The sequence below is a fragment of the Ixodes scapularis genome, unplaced genomic scaffold, assembly GCF_016920785.2.
Source record: "Ixodes scapularis isolate PalLabHiFi unplaced genomic scaffold, ASM1692078v2 PGA_scaffold6__148_contigs__length_123643588, whole genome shotgun sequence".
NCBI lineage: Eukaryota > Metazoa > Arthropoda > Arachnida > Ixodida > Ixodidae > Ixodes > Ixodes scapularis.
The window spans coordinates 117,922,387-117,940,764 of record NW_024609881.1 but is presented as its reverse complement, the minus strand read 5'-3'; the positions used below and the strand labels follow the sequence as shown (position 1 = coordinate 117,940,764).

At 42.1% G+C, this 18,378-nt stretch overlaps 1 protein-coding gene across 1 annotated transcript; it reads left to right on the top strand.

The window, feature by feature from the left end:
• Window positions 1–247: 247 nt before the first annotated feature.
• Window positions 248–1,087, top strand: LOC120843942 (the record flags this gene model as incomplete). Its single annotated transcript, XM_040215456.1, has 1 exon — window positions 248–1,087. A coding segment is annotated over exon 1 (840 nt), but the record flags the coding sequence as incomplete, so codon positions are not given.
• Between the last annotated feature and the right edge of the window lie 17,291 nt (window positions 1,088–18,378).

Here is an 18,378-nt window from a genome sequence, read left to right as displayed (position 1 = left end):
AATTCGCTCCTTTTGTACGGTAGTTAAAACTTTACTCAATTACTTTTCAACTGAGTAATTTCTACTTTACTCAAATTACTTTTGACGGCAATACTCAGTAAGTTAACCAGCGAGATGAATGGCCACGGTCACTAAGGTTTCTTGGTTTCGTAGGTAAGCCTGACTACTCACTGTTTCGTTGTGGGTGGGCGGTTCACATCTCGCTGGTCTGCATTCTCTCTTTTTTGTTTGCTAAGTGTTCTTTATAATGGAAGAAAAGGGTGACTGTTTGTCATGTATGAAGCCTGTGGCTCCTGATGGTGCTTGCTTGAAGTGTGCAGAGTGCACGAACCATTACCATACGGGGAAATGTTCCGGAATAACGACCAAAGCATTGAAGACGATGACGTCAGAGAGCATTTCCCGGTGGCGGTGCGGGACGTGCAAGTCAGGACAGGGATCCCAGGAGGGGAGCCTTGGAAAACTAGTGCAACAAAACGATGCTATCAATCATAAACTGACTGCCCTCCTGATTAGAATCAACGCAATTGAAAAGTCGCTGGAGACTCAGACTGGAAAAGCTGATGAGCTGATGTCTAAGATTGAAAACCAAGGGAGGACGATTGGGGGGATTGAAGAACCTATGAATGCCCAGTCAGCAAGGCACCAAGAGCTGATGAGTAGACTGGACAACCAAGACAAAACAATTAAGGGTCTAGAACAGAAGGTGAATCAATCAGAAGAGAAAATAACTCGAAGGGATGAAGAAATCTGGGCACTAAGAAAGGCCGGCGACAATGCGGAACAATATCCCCGAAGGCAGAACATCGAAATTCACGGAGTCACTCAACAACCGAACGAAAGCCTGTTAGAAGTAATTAACGACATTGCTACTAAGCTAGGCGTGCCACAACTCGCAACCACTGGCGTCGAGGCTGCCCACAGACTAAGAGCAAAGGAAGGTAGACCAGCACCCATACTGGTGAGCTCCCCTGAGAGGCGCACGAGAGACGTTTGGGCAAAAAAACGGGTTAGTCTCAGGAGCGAAAACATTTACATTAATGAAAACTTAACCCGAGAAATCAAGAATTTTTTGTGGACAACAAAGGAATGTGTCAGAGAAAAAAAATACAAGTATATATGGGTAAAAAATGGAAAGAGTTTTGTGAGACAGAACGAGGGCGCCGCAGTAATTCAGATTAAGAGCGAAAGAGACTTCGCCAAAATAAGATAATCACGCAGTCTTCCTTTGAGTCTTTTGAGGAATGGAACGCTCACACAAAACAGTCAATGGAAAAGGACGGTTGCGGGGATACGAAGTTTATTGCATGTAAATGTGCGAAGCATCTACAAGCATTTTGATCAGTTAATGGTGCTTTTGGCGGGCCGGCTTCCTTTCCTTGATGTGCTTATACTAACCGAGGTAAATTTATACGATACACCTTGTGCGTACTTTAGCCTAACAGGTTTTCATTCCTACAATATATGCAGAAAAGGCAGAAGGGTGGGGGAATCTTATTATACATAAATAACAACTGTTTATCCGATAGAATTGATGTTAAATTGGATAATGCAGAAATTTGCGCGGCAGTCGTAAATAAGGATAAGTTCTCCTATGTAGTTTGTGCCGTTTACAGACCACCCAGTTCCAATTTAAACATGTTTTGTGATGAATTATCGAAGCTGCTTCCGAAATTCGATAACAATAAATATTTAGTTCTTGCAGGAGATTTTAATATTGATGTTGCGAATCAGTAAAAACCTGGAGTGTTGTGCTATCTTGACACCCTTTCTGCTTTTGGGCTTGAAAATGTTATTCAGGATTATACACGGGAAGAACATTACGGTGATAAAATAACAAAGACATGTATTGACCACATAGTTACTAGAATAAGAAACTTAAACACATTATCTGGAGTAATTAAGCAGAAGCTTGCTGATCACTATATAACGGTTCTTTTAATATTACAGGAATATATACTTGGAAACCCAACAGTGGAGGACGAGTATAAAACTATACTAGATAGCAACAAAATTGATAGTTTTATTCAGATTTACGATTGGAATTTTTTGCTAGACTATGATCACCTAACAGTCTACGAAAAGCTGGTTCACCAATTTCAGGATATTTAAGCAAGCGCTACTAGAAAGGTGAAATTAAAAAATAGAAGGCCCGAAAATATTTGGATAAATCCGGAAATATTAGAATTGTGTCATTAGAAGGAGAGTCTTTGGAAGCGATGCAAGCAAAATCCTGGTAATAGCATGCTTAAAAATGAGTTCCGTGAAATACGCAACAAAAGGTTACAGCTATAATTCGTTTGGCGAAACGGAATTATTATGTAAACCAGTTTAAAGCTTCGACTAGAAATCCGAAAGAAACGTGGAACTTGGTTAACCAAACAATTGTCAGGAAAACTAAAAATAGTATTGATGATACGATACAAAAACATTTTAAAGAATCTAGTTCCTACAGCGAGTTAGCAGAAATGTTCAACAAAATCTTTATCGACGACGTAAAAGAAATTAAAAAGAATATACCGGCGACCAGCTTAAATGACATTTCCCCAACATGCTACGTTAACTCAGCTTATCTTCCAGATATGACAGAAAGTGATTGGTTGCGTATCATCCACGCTATGTCAATAACAAAATCGCCAGGAATCGACAATATCAGAGTTAGAGGCATGAGCTACATTTCGATAAAGTAAAACACATTTTGCTTAAAATAGTGAATGACAAACTGCAGACCGGAAATATTCCTAAGAGTTTAAAAGCATCTGTGATAAGGCTGTTATACAAAGAAGGAAAGCAGCAAGTGGTCGGGAGCTACAGCCCCATATCAATCCTACCATTCATGACACACGTAATCAAAAATGGGTTCAAATAGTAAGGAATGATTTTTGCGACAAATTTTCCCTGATAAGCACTATGCAGTACGGCTTTCGGCAACAGAAAAGAACAATTACTCTGCTGGAAGATTTTGCTGACTGCATTACCGAAACACTCGATAAAAACAAAATAGCCCTAGCTCTTTTCATAGACCTGTCAAAGGTATTCAATACCATCGATCATTCGTTATTGTTGAAAAAATTATATAGTATGGGGTTTCGAGGTCCTTTTTACCAATTATTGGGAATTACTTCAAGGATAGATTCCAAATGGTTCAGATAATGAATAATCTTAGCAGCCCGGCTCAAGTCCAATCCGGGGTGCCACAAGGAAGTACTTTGGGACCTATGTTATTTAACATTGATATGAAGGGGTTAGGATTTCTGTCCCTTCAGTCAAAAATGTTTCAATAAGCGGATGACACCGTTTTAGTTTTACCACATGAAACGTATGATGAAACAATTTCTGTTTTTCAGAGAGACATTGATATGATAATTAGATGGTTTGCTGCGAATTTTATTTCTGTGAATGGTTGCAAAAACGAAACTGATGTGTTTTTGAAATCCGCACAAACAGATAGTAATATCTCCAAATATTTGCTTGCACTCGGTACAGTGTCTGGATTGTAGCTGTAAACCTTTAACATAGGACAGTTCGGTTAAATATTTAGGCGTCTTTGTTGACGAACACATGCTGTGGAATGCGCAGGTGGAATGTGTTGTAAAGAAACTACGAGTCATATCTGCGTATTTGTATAGACCGACACGCGGGCTTGACGTCACGGAGCTGCGGCGGCGCTGCGATCGCGCCGGAGCTGGGGGGTGTGGGCAAAAGCGCGCACGTTTCGCATGAGCGTCATAGCATTTCAGCATGCCGCGAAGCTGTGTTGCCGTTAATTGCACCGAAAGGTACAAGAAAAGTAGCGGGGTGAGTTTCCACAAGTTCCCGGCAGACTCTGAAACAGATAGAAGGTGGATAATATCCGTGGATCGAAAAGAATGGTCGCCTCGCGCGAACGGCCGTTTGTGCTGCAAGCACTTTCTTGGAGGCAAGTGCGGCTTCCATTTCAATCTCCGTCCCGAGGCTTGCTTATGTGCAGGGAAACCGTTGTCTGATCGAGACCACCCGGATTTTGTTCCCACGGTGTTGGCGCACAAAGCATCGGCCAAGCGCTCGTCGGAGGCTCGCTACGCCTGTGCTACCCAGCAGAAGGGGATCGGCGACCAGACGGCAGTGTTGTAGGCGTTACCGAAAGAAAGTAACGAAATACGTTACTCATTACTTGCAAATAAAAGGAACGTGTTACCGCTACCGATAAAAAGTAAAGCAGGTTACTTCTGCGTTACTTTTTAAATTATGATTTAACACATTTTACGGTTTTGACGATACAGGTATGCATAAGCTCATATATCAAGAAACATTCTGTTCATCCAGAAACTGAACATAATTACTTTATCTCTTTTTACGTTTTCACCTAAATACTCACGAGAAAAAAAAACGCAAAGAAAAACATGGCTTGACACCTAAAACACGGAAAAAATTGAAGTGTAATTTGTTGAAGGCTTGGGAAGTAGTAACGAGTAACTTAACTACGCTACTTGAAATAGTAACGAAAGTACTTTACCCGTTCCTGTGTCGAAAGCGTAACGAGTAGATTCCTACGTTAAGCGCGAAACACATGTACGACGAAACCGTCCGATCCGACGTCCGACCGCGCAATACGACGGTCGGAGGCGAGGGTTTTCGTAGCATCGGAGAGCGTTGAAAACCCTCGCCTCCGACCGTCGTATTGCGCGGTCGGACGTCGGATCGGACGGTTTCGTCGTACATGTGTTTCGCGCTTTACTGAAGAAAGTAACGCGTTACCGGCAACGCCGTTAGTTAAAACGTGTTACCGCCAAGACTGCAGAGCGGACAAAGCGTTACTGCTTGTCATGCCTTGTGGTCATGAGGGTAGGAAAAATATCATACCTTGACTTCGAGACACTGTGTGTATTTATTTAATTAATAAATACACTTCCGGAGACCCACAGTCTGCTGATCCCGCCGGCAGTGCGGAAACCAACAAGAAGTAATCGTAGGCCTCGAGACACTTGTACGCCTGCACCGTGTCGGCCGTGAACGGGCTTGGCGAAAAAACTAAATAAACGACGACGTGAGCCGTTGACTTCGATGGTCGCAACTTCACGTCGGTAGTCCAGCAGGCCTTGTTTACGGCGTACGGATCCTCGTAGGCAACAACGTACACGCACAGTTTGTTGCGATACCGCTGCCGTTCATGCTCGGGTAGCGAGCTCAAATAGTCGGGCATAGCCTACGACATGCGTTGTCAGGAAATACGACGCCCAAATAAAGCTACAAGCGTCCCTACAACGTCAACAACGAGCGCACGCCATAGAACGCAATGGCGAAAACACGGAGAGCCGGGCGGCTTTTGCCCACATAGCTACCGCGCATGCGCGGCCTTCCGGCCATGTTGGTAAACAGAGCCGCTCCGCGTGTCGGTGTATAAACTCAAAAGTATGTGCAGCTTGAAGATAAGATTGCTTGTGTTTAAATCTTTGGCGGAAGCTGCATTACGGTACGGTTTTACACTGTACGGTCATTGTTCAGAATACAAAACAAGAGCGATAAATAGGATACTAAAACACATGGTAAACAACATATCATATGGAACTTCATATCAAGTATTGGAAACTGAAGAGAAAGCTAAAGAGCTGGGCATCCTGTTTTTTAAAAGCTTTTTTACATATGTAACAATAACAAATAATTATTTCAGTAATTCCTACAAAACTATCGTAAATAAAAATATAGAGATTTGAGACGTACTGAAAGATACGTCATTACTAAAATATACACACTGTATCGGAAGAAAAATAGAAATCATTACATTCCTTTCTTATTTAACGAGCTCCCAGAGTCCGTTATGAACATAGAATCCACTAGGGAACTAAAAAGGAAACTAAGGAATTGGTGTCAAGCATCTGAGCTTTAGATATCGTAGCCTGACCGTTTGAGATATTTCGTACTTTTATTTCATGATTTCGTGAGTAGACTTGGCTATAAGCACGTATATTTCATGTTCTAAAGTGTTCCTTTTTGTATTTATTTGTGTTGCTAATTTTGTGTTTTCCTTTCATTTGTTTTTGTGCTGCGGAGTGTTTTCTTTTTTTTTTTTTGTAACAACATGTATGTTATTCGGTCGCCTTGCCCCACATACAAGCAGAATGCTGCTTTTGTCGGCCAGCTCTTTATTTTGTATTACTTGATTTGAAAATAAAAATTGAATTGGATTGAATTCCTTTTTTTAGTAAATCGTACATATCTGGTGATAACCCATAAGGGAGCATTATTTCTTCGTCGATAGTGCGTAGATTTCATCTGGTAAATACCGCAAAACCTGCAATCTAGTTATTTGCAGTTACAGGACCGACTGACAGATGGCGTTAGTGCAATCCACATATCTGTGATTTGTTTTCTCATCGTAAGCGGTCACAAAAAAAATCCCGCCGCTCTTGGCCCTATTCAAACGCCAATGTGTAAATCATCTTTCGAACCGCAGCCAGATGACTAATACATAAAAAAAGACAATATTTTGTTTGTCTTTTCAGACTAAGGCTAGATGGCGCAAGCTACCGCCTGTTACAGAAGGTATAGTCATTAACATCCATCTATCCATCTGCAGTCACTGCCTGAGGCGTGTTTCTTCTTTGTGTTAGAGTCTTATCACATTGGTCGTACAAAAACTGTCTGCTGACGGAGCTGCTGCAGCGAGCACCGCTTTCTTTTGTACAATGTATGACCAAAGTAGAGCGTGTCCCCAAGATATATCTACAGTGTTTTTTGTTGTTGTCTTTTTATTTCTGCAAAAATAAACTGCGTATTGCCAAACGCTCATTCTCCGCCTAAGTGTAGCGCCAGCGGTCCGATGGAGATGCCAAAGTTTCGGAACTATGGTGATAATGCAATGAATGCGAAGCTGCAGGCGAGCTGGACAAGAATGACGATAATAATCCCTGGAGTAGGGGAACATTAGGTCGCACGGGGATGACAAATGCATAAGTGCCCCGTCAGTCTATCTGACAGATAAGGAAATTGAATTCTAGCTTGAGAAGCCCGATTCGGTGCATGAGTAGCGTGTGTTGTTCCAATAAACATTTCGTTGAAAGTAGCGCTTCGTGTTGTCTCCCTTACTCTGTCCCTGTCTTGCGGGACATTTTGTCAAAAGGGAACAAGGGGGTCAAACAAATATATCCAAACACAGCTGGGTGACTGGTGCGCGACCGAAAACATTTCCCCTGATCCTGGTATCGAGCCAGGGACCTCTCCATTCCCAGGGGAATGGAGAGGTCCCTGGCTTCTCTGGTGCCGGTGGGCAGACTGAAGCCACGGTTGTGCTTTTAATATACTTTATACAAAAGACACGCTTAGGGTGACAATTATCTACGCACACGCCTCAATCATCTTTGAAGCATTCTTTGCTTCATACATACCTGTATGAATTATGTATCAGGAGCGTGGCTGCGGCCTCGGAGCCAGTTTGCTCGAAGCCGGTTAATGTTAACAGCAGCTAAGAGTTAACCGCCCTTCCCTATCTAGGTACGTGCAAGTAGCTAGCCAAGTTTGACAAGGTCTGCTAGCTGGATGTGCTATAGCTCCGTGCTTTTATTATGGGGTGATAGCTCGCGTCACCTAGCGGCTGTAGCGAAAATAAGGGACTTTCGTGGGAAACCTTTTTTTTTTTTTTTTTTTTTTTTTAAGAAGGGGGACCCAAATACGCACTCTGCCGAGTTTTCGCGACGCATGCGCAACATACATTTGAGCTTAAGGAAAACGTTTTGTTGCTCGTGGTATAAATAATGGGTGCGGTAAAACCAAATCAACCCGTGTTTGGCGAATAAGTTAATGTTTGACTGTCTGGAGTCAAAACAAGCCTCGTTGAAATTTCCTTCCCAGTGTTAAAAAGTGAGCAAGGAAAGGCGGGCGGCACACCGGCAGCATGGTTGGCCAGCATGTAAAAACCGTACAGAAAACCTTCTTCCTGAAATGAAAATCCTGTACTTTGGCTCCAGTGGAAGTTGGCACGCGGTCTGCTTCAACGTTGGTCTGCTTCTGCGTGCCATCCATGCCCCGCCGATCGAGTCAAGAGAATCCACTAAGCTTCCAAAGACGTTGCCATGTCAACAATGACTGCATCCCTTTAGGCTAAGGAATGGCCATAATCGAAAGACGACATAAAAAATGGGGCTAGATCATTGTTTATACTTTGCGATATAAGTGAAGTAAGGCAAAGAGAAAGCCTCCTGCCCCACTCATGGCTGCCAAACGTGCCCTGTTGGACGGCGACTACCACCATGGCGGCAAAAAAAAACCAGAAAGAAACATGGCGGTGACTTTTTTAGCGAGCGGCACTAGCTGGGAGGGGCACCGCCATGTTTCCCCGCAGTCCCTACTCTGCTGATCACGTGACCTAAGATTCCTTCTCGTAGGGAAATGGTGTTAACTTTCTGCCGCGGTTAAAGTTAAGCAGCTTCAGGGAAGCGGGCACTAGAGGAACCGTAGCAGAACAAAAGCTCTTATAGGCGGGCTGGGCGCGTTACAACGGAGGTTCCACCACAAGATCTCCTCTCATCCATCAAGCGTCGCATGCCTGCCCCCTGCCCGCTTTGAGATGGACGAGCAAAGAAAAGGCGCCTTCTTCGTGTGCTCCTTTCGAGGTGCTGCAGCCCTGCGACGACTCAATAGATAAAAATGCCGCGCCAGCAAAAAGAAAAAAGAAAAAAAAAAAAGAAAAACCTTACCGGTACAGTGCGCCCTGTACATGACTAGATTAATTCGACCAAAATGTAGAAAATTACTAGGAAAATATAAGAAAGCAGAGAAAGAAAAAAAGAAAAAAATCTGCCACGTTGTACTTTGAAAATTTACCTTAACTCATCGCTTCGTTGCGGTTCATTATTTATTTGTTTTGTTTTTTCTTTAAGAAGCACCTTTGTTTAGTTTTGCATATCAAAACATCGACGCCCGACGATCATAAAGAGCTCGAACATGCGACGCAAGCTCGTTTTAAATGGACTGTATTTTTTTGAGCGATGCCGGTTTTTTTTTTTTTTTTTAAGTAAATGTAAAAGAAAAAAAAAAATTGTGTCTGGAGTTAAGCGTCCCAAAATAAAATATGAGTTTTATATTTCCTAGAAAGGTTAGTAACCTACCTTCGTTGCTGAATGGTATGCGGCCTTCAACAGCATGTTACTCAAATACTATTCACGTGCTTACCAAACTTCGAGAATGCCAATCGTAAGACGCGTTATCGATTTTTTTCCCTTTAGGCACCTGAACACTGTGATGCACCTGCGGCGTCTAGAAGCTGGCGTCTTCGACAACTTGACTCAACTGCGAGAAATGTAAGTCCACGGAAACATTTTTCCCACATGTTCCATCGTGACGTTCATGCACACGTAATTTTTAGATAAGTTAATGATATTTTTTAAAGGTTTGCTGAGCATGATTGAACATCTAAAGGCCGTATATGTCGCATGTACGCTTGTGTGCGACCGAAGACGCTATGACGGCTTGTGACTGCTGACGACTCGGGGACACACTAGCGCCATCCATCGGCTAGCCCTGGAACAATATCCGTCTGCGTATATTTAAGAACTTTTTACGCATCAGATCCAGACATCCATTACAAGTAACCAAATTACTTGTAATCGATCAGTTTCTTGAGTAATTTTTTAATAATTTGATTACTACATATATTGGGAAGTAATTACAAGAGCAATCTGATTATTTTCCTAACTATTAAGATTACTCGTAAAGGTTATTATTTTCCCCTCTCTTTTTTACAAGTTTCCAACCAAGGAATCCTCGAACCAAGGCTCCGGCAAGAGGAAGGCGTATCAAAATCGGTGGATTAAGATAATTAAAATTATAAAGATTATACTTAGGTTATTCTAATTTAATAGTGCACAGTACGAAAGATCCGTATTCAAACCGGTACAAAAATTTGTTGTTCTGAAAATCGAAAGTAATCTGAAAAGTAACAGTTACATTCCTTCTCAAGTAATCGAGTAATCTATATAATTGCATGCTTTTTAACCGAGAGTAATCGTAATTGGAATTGATTACGTTTTTCGAGTAAAGTCTACTAGACTGATCCGATCGCTCACCGTGCATTTGAAATAAGCCTGTCAATATTACGAGATATCATTTCTCATGAGTAGTGCTTAAAATAGATGTCGCAAATACCGCAAAGCGTTCTGCAGGGTCCGATCGAGAAAGGGAAACCCGGCTATTGAGCCCGCATAAATAAATTACGCTTCTCATAAAGCTGCAAATTCACCAGAATGTGACCCAAGAAATTTAAGCCAGAATGACAAAGTTTGAAAGCATGAACTTACGTGTATCAAGAGTTAACAGAAGATAATGGGTGATGTTTAAGAGCAGACGACGACCCCGGAGAATTGTGGAACAATCGCGTCTGCTTTGCGTCGCCTGACACCGCCGCTCCTTCAGTGTCAGAGCCACTGGTTTCGGTTTTGGTTTTGACAGCAAAACGGAATCGTTGTTCAATAGTTTTTGGTGTTTCACTTATACACTGCTTTTCTTTTTAAACTAAAAAAATACACTGTGATACTTGGGTGCGCCTGCTGAGATATAACATTTCTCGAAATAATTATTCTAGCAGACGTCGTCTGCTTTGATTGCTCTTCGAAAACCCGGACACCTGCCTTCCCGTTGATTGCTTTTTTCTTTATATTCAAGGCTATTGTAATGCAATTGATGGTGCTCTTGATGTTTTTTTTTTTTTTTTGCCACGATTGTTTTTGGAGCGAATTGGTGAGTCTATTTCCGTGGACTAATGGGATGTGTTTTTATCTGCATTAATGTTTTGTGTTCACTTACTTTGTCTTACTGTTTTCGTGTCGCGTTTTATTCCTCTTTACGCCTTGATTTCCCTCTCTTGTTTATTCGTTGTCTCAAGTGTTTTCCTCGTATTTTAACAATAGGCTACTGGCTATTCATGAACACGCAATAAACATTATTATTTTTATTATTATTATTGTTAAAATGATGATTATTATTAGTATTATTATTATTATTATTATTATTATTATTACTACTACTACCACTACTGTTATTACTAAGTGAGCCCAGTATTTTTGGTGTGCTGGTATTTCAATAAAATGTTGGACAGACCCGGATAATTAGACCCTGTCGAAGTACCAGAGTCGCTATTCGTATGGTCCGGAGACGTCAGTCGAGAGACAAGGGAAAGCGTCGAGCAAGAGTAGCCCAGCAGCCGACAGCAGCAATTGGCAGCCCTGAAAAGGCCCATGTGTCAAGGGTAAATAAAAAAAGAAAAGAAAAATAGTACCGCGCACTTGGCGGGCGGGAATCTTGCTCCAATATGTTTGTCCGTAGAGCGCGTCAATCGCAGGAAGCCGTAGGTTGTCGTAGGAAACGCAGCAGTGCCACGGCTCTTAACGTGACTTCCCAGTTGCCAGGTGCATCGGCCAATCCTGGTCTGGTATTGAGCGAACGCCGCAGCTCGCATCTCGTCTGTGATTAGCAGAAACGCAGCCTCGATCCGTTGCTTGAGGATGTCGAGGGTGGCGATTCGACCTGCGTACACGTGGGACTTGACAAATCCCCACACAAAACAGTCGTAGATTGTGGATCGTGGTGGTCATGGCACGGTGGGCGATCCTCGGCCCATCCAACGTCCAGGAAGCGTGTCGGTCAGCCATTTCCGGACGGGGGTTCACCATTGCGGGGGCGCTCTAACTCGCATAAATAGGCGCACCTGATGTTGCAGGGGGAGTGACTCCAACGCGGGAAGAAAGTATATTCCGTAATTAAGCATACGCATATAACTACTGCCCGTCGCCAACTTCTAAAAAGAAAGACAAAAAAAAAAAAAATAGGGCCCGACAACATTCTCGTTTTAGATCCCGCACCGAAGGTCACACTGGGAAAGTACTGGGTCTTCTCAAATGTCCAGTGCGGGTTGCTGCTGTTGCAGGGGCGGTAGTTTTGCTAGTTGACGTCTTCGTCAAGGTGAAGCACTGCCTCGTCCCTGAAGAGAATCTAATTAAAATCAATTAAATTGGTATTCAAAATTATAAATATACGCAGAGCACACTGCACAAACGGATCTGAATCAATAGACTACTTGGCTACTTTTAGATATATTTCATATCTACAATACTTAATAATGCGGCGATCGCCTGGTACCCATGCGTGTGCCGTACAAAAATATTTCTTGATCAAACATTGTTTGTATATAAACTATTTGAAGTGGGTTTTTTTGTGTGTTTTTTTTCGAACGTTTCGTTGTTTTTTTATTTATTATTTATTCGTACTGCTATTTCCTTCGGGAGATGTGGTAGGAGGGGGTACATAATGCTTTTATAAAGGCATACAATTGTAGTCATTTTTGCACGCGTAAATAAGCCAACCAGTGTCATCATTATACACTATCGAATAACGATTAAACCAAAAAAAAACTACAAGAAATACCGTCATTCGCCGGAGTTACAGAAACTGCGAAGGTTAGCAATGAGTGATGACTCAGATGAAGCATTTATTATATGACTGGATAGGGCATTCCAATCATGAATGGTCTTTGGGCAAAATGAGAGCTTAAATACATCGACCCTAGAGCTGTATTTTTGTTATGATCTGCAATGAAGATTTCGCTTGGGGTAATTATGAAGAGCAGATGAAATATATGTAGAGGTGTCAATATTGAATCGCGGTTTAGTAGGCCGAGCAAAAATTTTAATCTTTGAAACATGCGTCTATGGGTTAATGCGCTAATGCTGAAACACACATATAGTTCTGAAACAAGGTATTGTCTCTGATATTTGTTCTATATGAAACGCAAGTCTTTTTTCTAAATGGATTAAACTAAATTTATGTTGGTTTTAGTAACCGGGTCCCAGACAACGGACGCATACTCTAATTTATACAGAACAATCGTTTTGTAGGCTGTTAATTTTACGTCGGATGAGGTTCGCTTTAAATTTCGCCGGAGAAACCAGAGCCTTGCGTAAAATGTACCTAACATGGGTGTTAAAACGCAGGTAATTTGAGACGATTACACAGATGTATTTATAGGAAGTCACTTCGGCCAGGACAGTATTGCTCATAGAATAATTATAAGGAAGAAAACTAGTTTTGCGAGCTATATGCATTCGAACACATTTGTTAACATTTAGTGACATCTGCCACGAGTTACACCAATCGTAATTCCTTAATTATCCATTGTGATGATTAAGGAATTATATGTTTTTGTTTCAGTATAATGTGACATTCTTTGACCACACATTAGGATATAATAGAATGTTAAAATTGTTGGCAAAAAAATTTCAGTTACCCTTTTCGACTGCGAAAATATAATTGGTAATGATGAATCTGTTGTTAAACTATTTGGCGCCATAAGAACAACTTTATAATCTCGTACTATGTGAAATCGCAGCATCTGTAGGCTTTGGAATAATGGAGCGAAATGAGTATTATATTGTTTGTTGGCAATATCCTGATTGCACGTTTTTGAAGTGTTATATTTGACTGTATGTGGCTTTGATAAGCCAAACACCAGGATTCCAAACAGTGTTGGAAGGGAGTGTGAAGGATGCTAAAATGTATCAACCTAAGTGCTTTACTATAAAAGTATTGACGTGTTTCAACTGAACTGTATATAGAATATCCTAGTTTTTTGTACCAATCTTCTATATTCGGCTTCCAATTAAACGATATATCAAATATCACTCTCAGACATTTATTAATTTTACCTTTTGAATATGTTTATTTCCTATCTTAAGATCACTCACCCCAGTTGAAATACTCCAATGGGAAATGATAATACAATGTAATTTCTCTTTTGTAAGTTTAAAGCCAATTTCCTATCGAGGAACCATCTCTCTGTCAGCTTAAGTTTGTCATTTCTGACTGAATTAATTCTAGGGAATTTCTAGAGATTAACACAGCAAAATCATCAGCATACATTATAGTTTGCAGTTAGCTCGATCATTTATGTACATTAAAAAAAAAAAAGTACCGGTCCCAGCACAGAACTTTGGGGAACTCTTGTCAACACAAACTCACAAGTTGAGAATTGTTCCTTTATAGACCTACGAGATGGGTTTGAGATGATAGGTTACTCTTAAAGAAATCAAGAGTAAAACCTCGAAAACCATATATTTGTAATTTCTTCAAGGGTATGCCGTGATTTACCGTGTCAAGTGCTTTTTTTATGTCCAAAAATAAGCCAACAGCAATGTTATTTTTCCTTTATTTTATTGTTAACGAATTGGCTAATTGCCAAAACTGCCGTATCTGTTGATTTGCCTTTTCGAAAACCATGTTGGTTTTCACATAAAATAACATTTTTGGTCAAAGAGTCTACTACATGTACAGATGGGAAGGGTTGGACCCGATTTTTAGAGTATCTTCGCGGCAGAAGCCCAGCCGTCGCTCATAGTCCTGATGCTTCAGAACGTGCACCTTGTAGGTTCGCATGTTGTTCTGGTGAAGGATCCGACGCAAAGTGAGTCGGAGACGCCGAACAAATGTTCCGTTCTCTTCGTCGATATATGCGGGTCTGCTTCAAACGCTCCCCATCCCGTACAAGAGCTTTTTCTTTTCCGGCGTGCTGGCGAAGACGTGCTTCTTGCTGGCGATGCTGCTCACCTCCCCTAAACGCCGGATCCTCTTCCGGATGGTTCTCTTCGACAGAGGCCTGCAACGGCGCTCTCGTCGGTATCGACTGGGAACTTTTTTAAAGCTTGAATTCACAAACTTGTGTTGAGCCCGACCGAATGAGGGTTGCTATGTCAACATCTGCGTCGGCTCCAACGGAGCGGGTTAAAAACTGGTTCTGTTGGAGCCGTCGCAGCTCTTGTTATAGAAACCCTGGCACTACGTCGGGCTCAACGCGAGCGTGCGAATCGCCTTTTAGTCCTTTGAGTACCACAGAACGACATCCGTGTGTTCCTTTTGAGATTGTTGCCTCATAAGGCACGAAAGTTCAGCGATACTTCGGAAGATAAGATCAACAAGAGGGCCGGTGTCCGGGTTTCCGAAGAGCAGAAGAGCAAGCAAAGCAGACGACGTCTGCTAGAATAATTATTTTGAGAAATGCTATATTTGAGCAAATGCACCCAAGCATTACAGTGTACATTTTCTTTTTTTTATATTAGTTGAAATAAAAACGGTGTGTAAGTAAAACACCGGAAAGTATTGAAGAACGATTCTGTTTTGAAGCTAAAACCAAAACCAAATTTAGCGGCTGTGACACAGAGCCAATGGTGCCGTCATCTATACGATACGACGTAAAGCAGACGCGATTCTTCCACTTTTTTTTTTTCCGGGGTCGTCGTCTGCTCGTATATATAAGTTCTTGTTATCTTTTAATCTTTGATCCACGTAAGTTCATTCTCTCAAACTTTCTCATTCTGGCTTAAACTACTTGCGCCACATTCTGGCCAACTTTCAGCTTTCTGGGAAGCCTAGGGCCCTAAACTCGTCAAACACAAAGTTGGAGCCGAAAGCTCGTGAAGCGCGCCGATTGGATGTCGGCGAAAAAAGCGCAAAGTCATTTTCGTGGTAGGCCCATCGGTTCGCTCCATCAACTTCGGCCCCAACTTTACGTTTGACTAATTCAGAGGCCTTGGTTTATTGATGTGGGCTAAAAAGCCGGGTTTACCTTTCCCGATCGGACCCTGTACTTATCATCCCAGTATGTTCTCTCAAAGCATAGGCATTGCAACGCGCTCAGTCAAACTCAAACGCAAATCTGTCAGCACGCCAACGCCACTACCCTCTTGGCCACTAACTCGACAGGGCAGTCAAAGCTTCGCGCTCGGCGAAGCGATCGATCCGATGCATGTAATCGCCGGATCCCAGTCTCGTTGCGTGAGCGCGAGCAGAGATCTCGATCGCGTGGTGGAAGAACGATTGGGGTCTGATCCAGAGAGCACGCATAGGTTTAAGCGCCTGATCAGCTTAGCGATGAACAGAGTATAGGGCCCATTATTTGTGCTTGGCATGTAAATGTTTATCTATGTAAATACGCCCGTATGTTACCTGCGTATAGAGTTGGCTATCCATCTGCATGTGAATAAACTTTCTCCAGGACGTGCGTCTTTAGGATGTGCGTCGGCATGCCCTGAATAAAGCTTGCGCTTGTCCTTATGCGAACTGTTTCCCAAATGCTGTTAGTGATGCAAAACTAGCAATAAATTGACTATCGATACTATCGACAGTTTTTTTCCAAAACTATCGACAGTACTATCAATAGTTTTGCGCCACTACTACCTGAACCACCCCTTTTCTTTTTTTTTCGGAACCTATGACCGCTCTGTCTTCTGGAATAAGGCATCTGCAATGACGAACGTGTTTTGTGCATGTTTGTGCGTGTGTGTGTGTGCCTGTGTGGTTTCTTAAAATGCTTCGTGACACATGAATGTGGTATTTTTATCCAACTCGAGGATCGATTTTCTTCTTTTTTTTTTTTGTACTTTGTTGAGTGTTTATTATTTGTACGTGGAACAAGTGAGGGTTAGAAAATCGCCCTTAACGTATGTACCAATAACGAGCTTTGTCAAAAAAAACGATGCAGAGATTACATTAATGTTGTACTTCAATCAAAAACAACAACAAAAAAACTAGTGCACGTTTAAAGGATATTTTTAGAATACACTTACGTTTCATTAATACGAACTTCGTTTACATGTTTTATAGGTAATATTTTGGGGTACGAACTGGGTAAATGCATTCATTTTTGTTTCGGTGTAATGAACGACTCATATCACTAAGGACTTTTTGGGTGCAAGACATGACTCAATTACTCAATTTCTCAGCGAGCGCTAAAAATAAAAAAAAAAATAAACTGTTTCTCTCGACATGCACCACCCTGACGGTATAACAGGTTTAATCCAATTTAAAATAATAAAAAAATGAGGGCCGTAATTGGCCAAAAGTATCTTTAGTTTTTAAAGCCAATTAAAAAGAAAAACAGGGAGGCAGCTCAACCTTGGCATTGGAAGGAACCTGGAAAAATTGTGCGGGCATTTATGGTTATTTCTATTTCGTTTTTCTTTTTCTTTGGTATTAAGTTAATAATTGTTGTTCCGCTTGGTCTTGCATGACTGTACTTTTACTATCTGAAGTACTTTTACTGTACGTTTAGTGTACTTGGTCTTTTATCGGTGTTGTCTGCGCGCCAACCTTGTCTGGCCACTAAAGTGCACGCACTAAAAATATAGCCACGTTGGTAGTTTAGCCCCATGTTGCGGTACAAGTAACTTCGTCCAAATTGCGAGTTAAGAATTCAATTTTTGTTCGAGGCTCGTAAAAATATTAAAATATTGAGCTCTTGGAGAAAAGCACACATCTGCATGAAGTCCTTATTTTAAACTCTTTTTGTTCACGTTCCGCGCATGAAAACATAACGAAAATGCCCAAGTACGCATCGGATCTCACCACCCCGTCGTTTCCTCCCGCACGACCAAATCCGTCTGCTAGCCTGCTATGGTCAGCGTCACCATAACATCAAAACATCTTCTGTATTTTTTTTTTTTTTTTGCTTTTTTTATGAAGCGGGCGAACGCAGCAGCGTCTAAAGTCAGCAACGGCAGACGCCATTCTCCGAATGTCGTCTGCTAAAGCGGACGCCCCAACGATAGCCAAAGTCAGACGCACCGTTGTGGAGGACTGGAAGTGGACGCTGAGAGGGGAAAGCGGTCGCCTGGCGAACCCTTGGCGGTTCCGACGATCGAGACTTGGTGCATGCTCGGACCTGAGATTGTATCAAAGTTTCCCCGAGCGAAGCGAGAAGCGATTGCACGCTGCGTGCATCTTTGTTTGAAAGCGTATAGCTTGGAGGCCCAAGCGAACGTTGCCGCGTTGGTAGCACTCGGCATTCGAAAGATTGCGCGACTCTATAGCTTACATCAAGCTCCGCGTTTGCGTGCACATCTATTCGGGGTGCAAGTTCGTCTGCTTTTTTTGCAGGAGTTGCGGTGGCGTCTGAAAGACGTTAAGCTCTGATTGGCTCTGATCGAACGATAGTGGGTAGACCTCAAGTTGCCTTGAGGTCTACCCACTATCCTTCAATCGGAGCCAATCAAAGCTCGGCCTCTTTCTGACGTCATCACAACGCCTGCAAAAGAAGCAGACGAACTTGTGCTCCGCATCGACATTCGGTGATCATTGCAGACGGACTTTATCACGCGGAAGGATACGGTGATGTGGCGAGATCAGGTGCGTGCTTAGGCTCTTTCGCCGCGTTTTTCAATGGGCCGAACGTGAGCAAATAGAGTTAAAAAGAGGGACGTAACGTTGATGGCTGATTTTCTCCAGCGCCTAATCTTTAGCCACCCGACTGCTGTTTTGCTTCTTCTCTGGAACATAGGGCTAAGTTATCACACTGCCAAAATATATACGTCTAATTTAGGATCCGTAAGCTTCGAAAATGCTATACTTTACGAAATGTTTCAT